General features: G+C 35.8%; 1 protein-coding gene across 2 annotated transcripts in view; it reads left to right on the top strand.

The window, feature by feature from the left end:
• The window catches only part of MAGI2 (membrane associated guanylate kinase, WW and PDZ domain containing 2), a 1,483,873-nt gene that overhangs the window by 1,115,852 nt on the left and 352,296 nt on the right, over window positions 1-15,725 (top strand). For both annotated transcript variants that reach the window (XM_064289914.1, XM_003407180.4), the window contains exon 7: window positions 11,238-11,295. In XM_064289914.1, the coding sequence (XP_064145984.1) occupies window positions 11,238-11,295 (58 nt within the window). The remainder of the gene's footprint in view (window positions 1-11,237; window positions 11,296-15,725) is intronic.

The raw sequence follows: 15,725 nt of genomic DNA, 5'->3' as shown, positions 1-15,725 counted from the left end.
AGTCATTGGTCATTCTACTTTTCGTTATCTCTTCCTTCTCCCTTTTATAATTGCATTCTTTCTACATTGTCTGAATATATGGACATTTCCATACCATCCTTCTGCCTTTGTCTCCACGGTTGTTTTAAGTTTGTTGTTGTTAGCTGCCATCCAGTCAGCTCCAACTCGTAACCACTTTATCTATGACAGAATGAAACGTTGCCTAGTCCTGCACCATCTTCATTATTGTTGGTGTGTTCGAGTCCATTTTAAATGTAGATCTACAATTAAATGTGTTCTACGATTTCTATCCATCCTATCCTCCAGTCCGCTCTTGGTTGAATTAAGCTTGATGGAATGAAGTAGGTACCTCAGGAAGCGTTCTTGGGTACAATATTCCTTGAACTCTTGCATATTTTAAACTATTTGTGATTGGGGTATTGTGTATGTGTGTGTGTGTGTGTAAATGTGTATTGATACTTGAAGGACAGCTTGGCTGGATATAAAATCCTTGACTTACACTCTTTCCTTGAGAGTCTTTAAAATGCCGTTTCACTATTGTATAACTATGTATATTGTTCCTAAGAAATCTAATGCCAGCTTGATTTTTTTTTCTGCATTATAAGAAACCTATATTTTAGCCAGTGTTTTCTTTGTCTCTTGAAATCTAATGGTTTACTGGTATACATCTTGGAATTAACTGTTCTGTGATTTATTTTCCAGGTACATAGAGAGCCCTCTCAATATACAGATGTACCTGTCTTATTACTGAAAAATGTTCTTGGATTATAGTTTTAAATATTAGTTCTATTAGTATGTTTTCTTCTTCCTCATGGATTCCAATTGTATGCTATGGATAACACTGGATAATCTTTGCGTATCTTCTGTTAATGACTTATCTTTGATTCTTCTTATCTTTTGCTTTATTTCATTTGTGTACTCTTGGCTATTGTGATGCCTTTCCTCAATGTTTTTTATTATATTTCAGTTGAATCTATTCTTCCTTGGGGCACCTGGTAATTTAGCCTTCATAGCAACATTTTTTTTTTTTTTTAATTTCCTCATTTTGGCCAATTCTCTTTTACTATCTTTTTGTTCTTTGTTCATTTTTGTTCAGAATTTTAGAATTTTTGCTTAAAGATGATCCTTTATATTTATAAATGCTTGTTTTGTAGTATCTAGGCATTTCATTACAATTTTCTTTTTTGTGTTTCTGTTTTTTTATCTTGAGGACGGAAGGTGAATTTGTTTACCTTTATTAATATGGTTCTCATTTTCTGATTTCTTCTTGTAATAACCTAGTATGAATATTCTTTGCAATTTTCTGTTTACTTTGAAATGTCTTCCCCCCCCCCCCCCCGGATTAGCACTAACAATTTCATATGAACAAAAGTTAGGGATTTGGGTAGATTACTGTTTCCTAGCTCATGTGCACCCTCTTCTGTTGCTTTTGTGAAGTGCAGAGTCTTTAGTGGATGGTATGTTTTCATAGGGAGACTAGATCTTACGATTCTCCTTTGTTTTTGCAAGCCCTTACTATCCACCTCATGCTTCTTTCGCTTTATAACCAAGTTTCCAAAAGTCATCTTTCTCATCCACATCATCTCCCTCATCTGAAACATTGCATTCACAAGATTGCCACCCCTCATCTCACCACTTCTAATCCCCCTTCTTTCAATTCCCCAGTAGCTGTGTTCAGATCAACTAGGCCTACTATCAGTGGTTTCCTACTCAGGATGGGGTTTTATCTTCTTGAGGGTGATTTTGTCTGTTTTTCCTACTCCCCAAGTTCCTGGGCTCCCTCTCTTTGCTACACACTCTTCGCCTGGCTTTCTGATTCAGAATGGGCTCCTGAGCTGGCTCTGCCGGATTGGAGTATTTATATTCCTACCTACATATAACCTTTGAAGCTCTTAGTATTTTGTTTCTCCTAATTATGTTGTAAATGTGGGTTATGGGTGGTTATATCGGCTCTCTTTGTGAATATGTACGGTTTTAAAAGGGTAAGTAGAGAGATTCAGATTTAGATGTCAGCCTTTATACTAGAGGAACCCAGAATGTTTCAATAAATATTTTGAAATGGATTATGTCAGCTAGATAATGGTCTAGCTAGGTGGACGGACTGATTAAAATACATTTGTAAAAGTGGAGGAAGCCCTAGTGGCATAGTGGTTAAAACGCTCGACTGCTAACTGAAAGGTCAGCGGTTCAAACCAACAAGCCACACCACGGGAGAAAGATGTGGCAATCTGCTTCCATAAAGATTTTTGTGCCATATCTCCCTGCCACCACTTCTTGTCACCACCTCAAATAGATCTATTATCTTTAAGTCAGCATTACAAAAGTTCACATCTATATTTGACAACTTTTTTCAGATATAAAAGGGCCCTGAAGATCCAAAACATTATGGAGTACACATTTCTTCATGTACCAACATCTCCTAAGAAAATCTTATACACTTTCCATAAAAATTTGCTAAGATTCTTTAAGGAATAAATTTATTTGAAAACTCTATAATTTATCAGCAACAAGCCCATGAAATCCTACTCTTAAAAAAAATCCATCATAATACTGGAGTAATGAAGTACTCAGGTTGAATTCACAAGATGGCATGTATTAAGTGTCAGTACTGTAAAATACAGCTCAGCTAGTTCTTTTTTCCACTGTAAAAATCACAAAGCTTCTACAGCCAGAGCCCACAAATGAAAACCACACAGCCTGTATTTCCATTATATTGACTTGGTTTCTGCTGTTCTATTTAGACAATCTTTAAGGAAGATGAAATAGAGAAAAACTTATAGGAACAACACTTGTTCTTTTCAGTTTCGGGTTTTTATCATTAGTTCTTTGGTTTGCTTTGTCTTTAATTTTCCTGACTGGGTGGAATAAAATTCTCTGGGAAAGAAGAGCAAGTTTGAGTTCAGATATACAGAAAAAGGTCTAGGAGGATATACTCCCAATTTCACCTCTATGTAGGGAAGTGGGACCATGGTTAGCTTTATTGTCAATATATAGATTGACAATAATATATTCAGGATTTACTTTTAAAAGTACATTTTTGAATAAAGGAAAAGAGAGAAAAATAAATAATAAAGTTTATTCATAAGCAAAAGCTCTTTTGTATATTTTATTTCTTGCATAATATCCTTATCTTCCTTCTTTTTCTTTTTCAGTCTAAAACATGTATTTTAAAAAAAAAAAAACTCACCTAGGACTACTTATGAGAAAAAGTTGTATGACTTTTTCAGGAAAATTTAGTTATGTTTCCCAATTTGTATACTATGTATATAGCAAAAATGTAAGAAAGATACCAAACCAAACCCATTGCCGTTCAGTCGATTTCCACTCACAGAGACCCTATGGGACACGGTTCCCAAGGAGTGCCTGATGGGTTCAATCTGCCGACCTTTTGGTTATCAACCAAACTCTTAACACTAAGCCACCAGGGTTTCCTATAATAAAGATAGGAGAAAAATATTTTAATGCAAGAATTAGCTGTTACCATACTGTATACTACTATATACTATATTACTTTGAGAAACTGTCTATGTTTCTTATGTTCTATTACAATGTCACTGCCTTGAAGACACATATGAAGAGCCTCAACTAAAAATAAATAAATAAAAAGACTAGTCTAAATAAAATAGTCTAGGGTAGAGAGTAATTGTTCCCATTCCTGGCCCTTGTTCCTGTATTTAAAATCTTTTTTGCATGCTTCCTAAACTTATTTGCATGTTCCCTACAAGGCACTACCTCCAGGAAAAGGAATCAAGTCTGACTCCATGTTCTACACTCCTATTATTGAATCTGTGTCTTCCAGGACTCAGGATGCTTCAACACTTAAAAATTATATTTACCCGGTTTTCCAGTAGGCAGGTAGATAACAGAAAAAAAAATTGACAAAATAACAAAATCCAAAGTCACGTTCTTGGAAATATCTATTAAACAATCAATATAATATATAAGAAGAATCTAAATGTATAACCCCTACATCTTCATTTTGTTTAAAAATACACAACCCAAATGACCTCAGTGTCCTATGTATCTAATTTAAAAAACCCAATCCATTGCCATTGAGTCTGTTCGGACTCATAGTGACCCCATAGGGCAGAGCGGAACTGCCCCACAGGGTTTCCAAGGCTGTATTTTTTTATTCTTTACAGAAGCAGACGGAACCACCAGCCTTTCAGTTAACAACAGTCATGTAATTGATATTGAGAGTAAGTGAAATAGGTGTTTCATTTTATTTTCAAATTATTTTAGATTTACAATGAAGAGTTAAAAAATAGTGCAGTTTCCACATACCTTTTGCCTAACTCTTCCTAATATTAACATCTTTCATATCCATAGTATAACTATCGAAATCAGGAAATAGCACTGATACATACTGTTAACTAAAAACCTTATTCGATTTTCTTCCTTTGTCCCACTAATGTCCTTTTTCTAGTCCAGAGTCAAATCTAGAATCTCACAGTGCATTTAATTGTCATGGTTCCATATAGTGTCCTCCAATCTCAATTTTTTTTTTCCTTTTTCTCTTTCATTATCTTGATATTTTAAAGAGTACTGGCTAGTTATTTTATACAGTGTCCCTCAATTTGAGTTTGTCAAATCTTTTCTTGTGATAAAAATGAGGTTATTCATTTTTGGCAAGAAAACTACAGAGGTAAAATTGTGCCCTTCTCAGTGCACCCATCAGGAAGTCAGTCTTTTTATGGGTGTTAACCCTGGCTTGGAAACCCTGATAGCTACAGCTGCTAACCAAAAGGTTAATAGTTCGGATCCACCAGGCGCTCCTTGGGAACTCTGTGGGGCAGTTCTACTGCGTCCTATAGGGTCCCTAAGAGTTAAAATCAACTCAATGGCAACAGCTTTGGTTTTTTGGTTTTTCAGCCCTGAATCATAACTGTTACTACAGATGTTATTCATAAAGCATTAGATAATTTAGAAGGGTAAAAACTGTTAATTTTATGCTAGTGGGGTGATTTTCTTTATTTTTAAAAGTTACTTTTGTTATAACAGACATGTTCATCGTGTCTCCCATCCATAGCTTTCTGTCTGACTGGACAGCTCTATATCTACCAAAGGGCCACAGCCCCCAGGCCATACCTATCGTTCTGTGGATGGATTCCTGACCTGAGAGCAGTCATTACATGGGCCAGTCAATGCCACATAACTTGGACCTATTCTGAAGAAGATGAACTGGACCAATGAGTTCATTGTAGGGAGAAAATGGGTAGAATAGAGAATTGGGAAACTGAGAGACTAAAATAGTAATAGCAGTGCTTGAGCTAAAAAGTAACATAGAATGGAAACTTCCACCACCACCATACTCTATTTTTGACTCATTGATCTTTCCACATATTATTTTATTTATCCAGTGGCCATTCCAGGTCATATGCAAGATGGGTAAGCAGAAGTAGCCGGTCAATAGAAGAAGAGAAGGAAGGACTTATACAGAGTGAAGTGGAACTGAGACGGAGAAAGAAAGTAGTTCAAAACATAGACAAAGAGAGTCAGACAGAGGGATCCTTCTAAGATATTGTGTCCTAGATTCCTCACAGCTGTCCAGTATCCAGATCCTGTTTCCATAGGAAATGCTGCCCTTGTATTTCTACAAGATTCCCAACTGCAGCCTGAAAACTGCTTTTGTTGAGATAACATAAAGGGGTCTCAGTATTTTATAATGAAAGTGGATCTGACTAAAAAGAAATGAATACATAAATAAAAGAATACATGGAAAGATCCATAAGCCAAACATAGAGTGTGGTGGTTGTGGCAGATTCCAATCAGAACTGGAAGTGCCCATTCAATGTTGTGACTCTATTCTATTCTATTATTACAAAGCTTATAGAACTAACTATAATTAATCTAGACATTTCCACAGACCTTTGCAGGTGAGATTACTGTAGAAAGATCTAATTACTGAATTTGCTCCATGGTTCCATGGCCTAAAGAAAATCTCAGTTAAAGTAGTTCTTTATGCAGCATAACCTTGCTGATCTCAAGTGTTTGTTTTCTCCTGTTTCATGGTATATGTCATTCTTTCATCCATGTGACCTTAATCATCTGAAGATTTGCTGGGTATTGTTGAATAAAGTATTCTAAAATAACCTAGGACCCAAAAGCTCCAAGAGACATGCTTGCCTGATTGGGCAAATAGTACAAAATTGAAAATTCTTTTTCTCATTTGTTAATGTAATTTAAACCAGAAGCAATTAGTTTTTTTAAAAAAGCAGTTGAAGTCCAAACAGCTTATTTTTCACCATGAAAAAAAAAATTCTTAACTTTTTATCAGGTAGGAAGTATGCACTCTTCAGCTTATAATCTTAAGAAGTTTATGACTTGTCTTTTCCTGAGGTGAAAAGAAAAATGTGAACATTGTAGTTCTCCATTAGCATTCTAGCTTAGATCTCTCTATGATTTTCAGAAATAATTTCATACAGGGGATTTGAGATATATATATATCTCTCACACACATGCATACATGGCAACCTTTTTAACATTTGCTGTTTATTTTTACACCCATACTGCCCCATTTACGAACGAAGCAATGCATGTTTCTGAGAACATTTTGCCCATCAACCCCTTGCAAATATTTAAAATGAAATGGGTAACAGCTCCTTATACGGAAGGTTAGTGATATAATGTATGTCTCTAAGTATGAATAAAGGGACACTAATAGTTGATCTTAAAGTACCAATGTTTATAACATATTTTTTATATGAGTTAATAGTTTACCTAAGAAATATGAAACAAGGAAACAGACAAAATGTATTGGTATCTTTTGAAAAGTTATTCCATTTCCCCAAAATTCTGATAACTTTTATGATGGCAAATTGGAAATGATACAATAAAATGTTCTCGGGGCCTTGGGCATCTCAAATCTGACAATGACAAAGAATCAGTGAACTCTGTGCTTCTGGGATACATTCCTTGGACTTAGTAATTTACTCAAAAAAGATGCAAAGATGAGGCATAAGTGCTGGAATAGTTTAGGTTATCAAAGATAATTTTTAAAATTTGGCCGCAAATGCTTCCACATAATATGGCATTAGAAAGTAGTACTGGTGTCCATAAGCTAAGCTTGTTAGGCTTTTATTCTGTATGTTATTGAACATGATTGTTTTATGTATTATATTCACGAGATGATATTAAGTCTGTTATACATATGAATTCACATACTGAGCCATAGTAATAATAAATATCCATAATATCAGTTGCTGGCCTCTGTATTTTCTTTTACTTTAGCTGCTTGTAAAAGACCAAAAAAAAAAAAAACCCCATTGCTCTCAAGTCAATTCCAACTAATAACGACCCCACAGGACAGTGCAGAACTGCCCCATAGGGTTTCCAAGGAGCAGCTGGTGGATTTGAACTGCTGACCTTTTGGTTAGCAGTGGGACGCTTAACTACTGCACCACTAGGGCTCCTGTAAAAGACACTCAATAGATATTTGTCACATGATTTCTTCTTTTTGAACAGCCAGATTCCTCAATAGCTTGAAGGACTTGGTGAAAACCATTTTAAGAGTTATTCTCTTCAGTCTTAATTAAGTGTTGTTTATGCTGTTTTAAACAGATTGCCTAAATTGACTAAAATCACTGGAACTAGAGTACCAGGATTTGAATTCTGAGTTGTTGTTAAGATAAAATGAGTAAGTACGTGGAAAGCCCTACTGTACCTGGCTCACAGTAAATTTCTTAGATAATCTACAATTTGGGGTTATAAATTCATTAAGGTCTGAGTAATTTAAGAAATACTAGACCAAGTCATAGCCCAGAATATCTTCAGTACTTTAACCTTAATACCAACGATAGAAATCATAAAGGAAAATACTGGGAAAATTACCCAATAAAATTTAAAACATCTATGTGTTAATGGAAATGTTTAACAAGATTAAAAGTTAAACAGCAAATTCTTTGAAATATTTATAACATAGTTGATAAAGGATTAATAGCCCGCATAAGTAAAGAACTCCTATGAATTGAAAAGAAAATGAGAAATGTGTAAGGAAAATGGCCAATGACTGATAAAAAATGTTCAACCTCACTAGAAATCTAAAAAAAAAAATTGTCAGTTAAAACAACTATGGGCTGAAATTTTAAAATCAATTTGGGCAATTTTTAAAATAATAATAAGGCCTTATCTCCATATTTGAATCTGTAAAGTACCTTTAGTAACTCATTTGGCAGCAAAACTTAACCTGACCTGGACTCATTTGGCAGTCCCAGAAAAAAAAACCCAGTGCTGTTGCATTGATTTCGACTCACAGCGACCCTATAGGACAGAGTAGAACTGCCTCATAGAGCTTCCAAGTAGTGCCTGGCAGATTTGAACTGCCGACCCTTTGGTTAGCAGCCATAGCACTTAACCACTACGCCACTAGGGTTTCCCATTCGGCAGTAAGCCAGTGCTAACTGATATGAAGTAGTCCTATTTATTCTTCTTAGTGTGACTCGCATACGTTTGGATTCAGAAATACTCATGTGTTCGATTATAACTGTTACACCAGACTCTGCTGGGAGTGTTATGGAATAGAAGGCATTTGTATTGTGTTAACTTTCTAAAATCTGAAAAATTCTGAGTTCCAAAATACATCTGTCCCTAAAAGTTATGGATGAGGAATTGTGGACATGTATTAAATTTAATGGTATATAGAGAAACAAAATGACTCATACACTCCCAATGAGAGTATAAATTGGTACACTTTTGATATTGGGAAGGTGGCAATCAATATAAAAAGCCATAAAAGGCTGCATTAATACAAAAACTTCATTTCTAGGAATTTATCATTAGTAAATAATTGGGAAAATTACTAAACATTTAGGTTTAACAAAATTCAGCATGGCTTATATGTAACAGGTAAACTGGAAGATCATATATGTTCAACAATAGAAGATCAGTTGAATGACTCAGCTATAGCCATACCACAGATTACAACTGTGTCATCTTGAAAGTAGTATTGAACAATAACATTCATTCACATTGAAAGTGGAAATATAGGGTTACAAAAATTATATGTACCATATGATCTAATTTCTAAAAAACTTATATATACATATATAGAGAGAGAGAGAGAGAGCCCTGGTGGCACAGTGGTTAAGAGCTTGGCTGTTAACCAAAAGGTCAGCAGGTCGAATCCACCAGCTGCTCCTATGGGGCAGTTCTCTTCTGTCCTGTAGGGTTGCTAAGAGTTGAAGTCAACTACAACAGGTTTATATATATATATATATATACACACACACACACCATATGATCTAATTTCTAAAAAATTTATATATATACACATTATTGTTGTTGTTAGTTGCCATTAAGTTGGTTCCGACTCATGACAACCTTATGTATAACAGAACAAAACATTGCCTGGTCCTGCGCCATCCTCACAATCACAGCTATGTTTGAGCCCATCGTTGCAACTACTGTGTCAATTCATCCCATGGAGGGTCTCATTTTTTTTTGCTGTCCCTCTACTGTACCAAGCGTGATGCCTTTCTACAGCAATTGGTCCCTCCTGATGACATGTCCAAAGTAAGCAAGACTCACCGTCCTTGCTTCTAAGAAGCATTCTAGCTGTACTTCCTGCAAGACAGATTTGTTCGTTCTTTTGTCAGTCAATGGTAATATTTGATATTTTTCACCATTCAAAATTGTCAATTCTTCTTCAGTCTTGCTTTTTCATCGTCCAGCTTTCACATGCATTTGAGGAGATTAAGAATACCATGGCTTGGGTCAGGCACCTCTTAGTCATCAAAGTAATGTCTTTGCTTTTTATCACTTTAAAGAGATCTTTTGCAGCAAATTTGCCAAATGCAATACGTTGTATGATTTCTTGACTGCTGCTTCCATGGTCATTAATTTTTGGTCCAAGAAGAATGAAATCCTTGAAAACTTCAATTTCTTCATCGTATATGTACATGTCCACATTAAAAAGAAAAAAATCATTGCCGTCAAGTTGATTCCGACTCATGGCGATCCCATGTGTTAAAGAGTAGAACTAAATCTCACAGAGTTTTCTTGACTGTAATCTTTAGGGAAGCAGATTGACAGGCCTTTCTTCCACGGAGCTGCTGGTTTCAAACCATGAAACTTTCGGTTAGGAGTCGAGTGCAGTTGGTGCCATCCAGGAACTCCACACATACACGTATATGTGTGTGTGTGTGAGAGAGAGAGAGTCGGTGAAAAAGAATACCGTCAACAAGATGGATTGACACAGTGGCTTCAACAATGAGCTCAAACATAGCAACAGTTGCGAGGATGGTGTAGGACTGGGCAGTGTTTCGTTCTGTTGTACATGGGGTCACTATAAGTCAGAACCAACTTTATGACACCTAACAACAACAACTATATATATATATATATATATTAGTTAAACATGTTAGTTAAAACATGTCAATATATCTTACATTTCAAATTCTATATTATATGAAAAATTAATACATATCAAGAAACTGTACTTTCATCATAATGACTTTCATTCTTTCTATTTCTAGGGGTTAATAATTCCAAAGATCAGTGTACTTGGGAAACAGTATTATGAAGCACACAGCCTGGTTTTCAAAGAGCACATTTTTGCCTATAGTAGTGTTTATAGTTACTGTTGCTTTTCTCTCTCTGTCTCTGCCTCTATCTCTCTTTAGTGATGAATGATTGGAAATATGAACCATATTGTCAAAGAGAGTGAGAGTGTGTCTAGAATTTTAGTCTTTATATAAAAAGTGCCCAGAGAGCATACTGGCAACATTCAAATTCCCACCCATGTGGAGTGAACAGCAAGCTAACCATCCTGAGTAGCAGGATGTCAATTGAGAATTTATAATGTCTTTATTTCAGTCATCAGAAATGATTTGCTATGCTCAGATACACATTTTAAAAAATATGATCTCTATTCTGAAACGCTCCTTTTCACAATAAATAGAAGAGCCGTATGCTCTTGTAGAAAGTGATTTGCCTTCTGGATCGCGTTGAGCGGTGATAACACGACAACATTCCACACCACTGTTTGGCATGGGATAAACTGCTAGACCTGGCAGTGTATTTGCAGAGAAGACAGCTCTGTGTTTTAACCGCCAATTTTCAAGTCAGTGCTTCTTATGGTTCCTACAATATGTATCTAAAATTTGGTGCTGACTCTGAATGCTTCATTCTGCTTTGGTGGATAATTCCTGCAATCCATGAATAACTAAATTATATTACTTTTTATTAGAAATAGTGATTTGTTCTTTATTTATTGAAAGAAATTATTCTTTATTTTTCAGAGCTTCCGTATGGCTGGGAAAAAATCGATGATCCCATATATGGCACTTATTATGTTGAGTAAGTCTCTAAGTGTGATATTAATTTGTTATTAATATGTTGTGTAATTGTGTTAGTATTTCACTTACTGAGCATGTGTGTCTAACAGCCCCTGTATTTTCCTTTCATCTTACTTTGAAGTATCCACAAAAACTCTAGCAGCACTAGCTGGCTGTTTCTTGCCTCTCCAGCTGGCTAATTTGCCATTCCTTTTCTTTAACTCATGATTCTAAAACACCAGTTGGAAGAGTGTGTTTCACACTGTCCTCTTAATGAGTGATAATTAAAGATATGAAAGTAAATGCCCTTTATTTTGCAGTCAGAATGTTGGGAGCTGACTGGTTGTACAAAAGCAATGATCTATTAAACCAGATTTTGGAATCAATTAAATGAAACGACCATGCTTTCCAGTTAAAGGATAAAATAAAATCTAGATTTTTTTTCTCTTTGAAGACCCTGTTTTAAATCAACAGTATTCTTTCTGTAGACTTGATTGCTGTGTTACCTATTTAAGGTTGCATTTCCTTAATAAAATGGTATCATTTATCTCCTGTATGCATCCTTTCATTTGGAATAAAGAATCTATTAGGAATTAAATTATATCTACCTTTATTCTTAGGAAAGTCAGGCGATCTTTATAATTTCAAAAGTTAAATATGTGATTTATTTTTCTTAGAACTATCTCTTCTGATAGTTATTATGATTACTATTATTGTTGTTGTTATGTATTGTGCAATGTTGCAAATGTTATTTGAATGAAAAATAAAGACTATGGAAGTATACTTAAGAAACGCAGAGGCTGGAAAGCAAAACTTTCACATTATTTATCAATATCTAACTTTATTTTATGACTGTTTTAAACAATTAATTTAACAACATTAATCTAGATAGTCATGGACTAGGTTGATGTCTTCATTGTTAATTTTTTTTTGGTAACAGTATTCAAAATTACAGACCTTTTACTAGGTGTCAAGCTATTCTTTACATTGGGAATGTTAGTATTGGGTGCCACTGAGTTGATACCAATTCATAGCAACCCTATGTGACAGAGTAGAGCTGCTCCATAGGGTTTTCTTGGCTGTAATCTTTGTGGAAGCAGATCACCAGGTCTTTCTCCTGTGGAGCTGCTGGGTGGATTCAAACTGCCAACTTCTGATTAGCAGACGTTGACCATCACAGCTCCTCATACAAATAAGTAAGACCCATGTAACTCTGGCCCTTGAGCATCTCACCTCATGAGCATTCATCTTGAGTGCTTTGACACGCACCATTTTTATTTGGAAAAGCCCTAATTTTAACACGAATCAGTCATTTCCACATTCACAATAAAGATGAATTCAGTTCATTTGACACATACAGTCTTCTAACACAGTATCCTATGTGCTAATATCATGTGGACACTCAATGGAATATATAATACATACGTTTGTTACATTTTGCAGTACATAATTACAAAAATGAAGGAAAAAATTTGTAGAGTTATAAGGCCTCTAAGTCCCATTAAATTGCTAATTAATCAAAATATACATATGTTGTAATTTGGATTAGTTTATGAACACAAAATATTTCCAATAAATGCTAGCTTGTCTTAATTCACTGAATCAGACTGTACTGTGCCTAAGCCTACTACATCTAGAATCCAAGGCAGTTCCATGTAAAGTACAGGGGCGTGTGACATACCAGATCTGATCTTTAATACATTTGCTTGCAAAATTCATTGATAGCAAATATTTTGGGGGGCCATAAAGCATCTGTCACAACTACTCAACTCTGCCACTGTAGCTAAAAACAATCATCAAAAAAAAAAACCCAGACATTGCCGTCAAGTTGATTCTGACTCATAGCAACCCTATAGGACAGAATAGAACTGCCCCATAGAGTTTTCAAGGAGTACTTGATGGATTTGAACTGCCAACCCTTTGGTTAGCAGCAGTAGCTCTTAACTACTAGGCCACCAGGGTTTCCATAGGCAACATTTAAACATATGGGTGTGGCTGTGTTCCAATAAAACTTCATTTACGGAAATAGGCAGCTGACTGAATTTGGCCTGCAGGTGTTAGTCTGCTGACCCCTGCCCTATTCTAATTCTTCAGATTGTTCTTCTATGTTATCAGGTTCTTTCAAGATGACTTTAAATGTGAAACACAGTATTTAACATAAACCTTTCTTCTCTGCCTTAATCATCTATCATAGAGGTGAGACACCCACACATCAGAAAGCAATACCTTCTACTTGCTTTATTATTGATGTGTGTGCTCGTCAAGTAAAGATCTGCTGCTGGTAGACCCCTTGTAATCAGTTATTGAATTGGATATTAGCTGTAACCCTAAAAACAATTATCCTCATTATCTTTTAATTCCCAATGTGGTAATTCCAAAATCTCTGCCATATCCAAGCCTGGTTCTGATGCTTTTCCTGTCTATTCAGGCTGTGTTTTGTGCCTTTTAGCATGCCTTGTAAATTTCTGTGGAAAGCAGACATGATATATTGGGCAAAAGCAACTGAGGTAAATAGACCTTTAGTATGAGGTTTTATGTTTATCTGCCTAGGAGTTAGGCTGTGTTTACTATTTGCTGCAGCCATAGGTGTCAGAGGCTAAAGTTTTCTCTGCTTTCCTTGTTTTTGGTTCCTCTGTTGTCTTTGGGTTTCCCTAGAGAATCTTTCTTAGTAGGGTGTAAGCCTTGCAGTTCTTTTCAGCTGTAGTCTCCTGTTATTATATCCACCCAGTGCTGTCGAGTCAATTCCGACTCATAGCTACCCTATAGGACGAAGTAGAACTGCCCCATAGAGTTTCCAAGGAGCACCTGGTGGATTATACAGGAACCCTATTAATGTGGTGATACGATGTAGGGGGAGGAGAAAAGTTCTACAATCCTATGATTAGGTCTCAGTCTTTTAGTGAGCCTGTGGCCTTGGCTATGATCTTCACTATTGCTTCTTAGCTTTTTCCCACCCCTTAGGTGAGAAAAAGGAGCCCGGGTGGCAAAATGGTTAAAGTGCTTGGCTGCTAACGGAAAGGTCAGCTGTTTGAACCCACCAACCGCTCTGTGGGAGAAAGACTCGGCAATCTCTTTTCATAAAGATATACAGCCTTGGAAACCCTATAGGGTAGTTCTACTCTGTCCTATAGCAGTGGTATGAGTCAGAATCAACTCAAAGGCAGTGAGTTTAGTTTGGTTTTGGTTTAGGTGAGAAAGGAAGGCCAGAAAGCTGGAGTTGGATATTTCCTTTCTCCCGTATCAGAAGTTAGAAGGGACTGGAGTTGGGTGCCTATTTTCCCCCACATCAGTTAAGTCTGGTAAAAGCCACATTGGTTAAGGCTGTGCTAAAATACCTTCTCTACAGGTGAGGCCTTTGTTAAGGAGCACAGAATGCTCTGAGCATGTATCAAAATGGTTGATTTTCTTCTATTCCTGCCAGAAGCATGAGGGGATTTTTCTCCAGTCTTCACAGTGAGAATTTAGTAGGGTTCCCAGAGGTAAAACTCATAAAAATGCAGTTACCTCCCGAAGGCTGGGTCTGCAGGAGTTCTATTTTCAGCTTCCAGCAATTAATCAATTACCCTTTAAGTGATCCTACCTGACACTAGCTCCAGCAGCTGTTTCTACTCCTAAGAAGCTGTGGTTCTCTGTATCTGTTTATCTTAGTTTTTGGGATGGTGGCGTGGCCTATGGCCTCGACTCTTTGATGGATCTTAGAAGAGTTGTTGATTTTCAGTTTTTCAGCTTTTTTCTTGTTGTGAGATGGGAGTGACAGCTTCCAAGCTCTTTACCCATTGAATCAGAAACCAGAAGTGCTGTCCTCTTCTTACCAAAAGAGAAAGTGTTTTTTTTTTTTTAACTTGTTTTTTGCTTAAATTATATTTTTTTCTACATTAATCTACTTCATTTTTCATGTATCACAGCCATGGTCTTACTAGAAAATTATTCACAATTTAGTCAGTCATGTCTTATATAATTAGATCAAACTGACATATCTAATAGTTTCAGATTTCGAGTAATTGTGAGGTCATATTTACAAGTTGAAGTAGTTTAACGTCCTTCTAGTTGCATACATTTCTCCTAATCATCAGAGCTTTAGCCACATTACATAATTCCATAAGGTATACCAATATAAATAACTATGTATGTATTAGGCCAAGTAGAAAAGTGAGGAAAAATACAGATAATTTTAAGTAACATAATATTCCAATATTTTTAGAAGTGTCCTTTTGAAAATGTTCATCAGCATAATCTAAATACCTCAATGTGTTCTATATAATGCAGACATTACTTGAAATGAAGGTTATCTTTCATCACAACAAAGACTATTTGTCTATACTTTAAACTGGAATACACCTAATTATATGGTTTATTTTCCTTGTTTCAAAAACTTGGGAATATGATCTCCGTAACATCATTATTTTCACATGGTACATATTGGTTCTGAATAATAGTCTTATTTGTGGAAGC

This window comes from Loxodonta africana, chromosome 8, assembly GCF_030014295.1.
Source record: "Loxodonta africana isolate mLoxAfr1 chromosome 8, mLoxAfr1.hap2, whole genome shotgun sequence".
NCBI lineage: Eukaryota > Metazoa > Chordata > Mammalia > Proboscidea > Elephantidae > Loxodonta > Loxodonta africana.
This window is presented reverse-complemented; position numbering and strand designations above follow the sequence as displayed.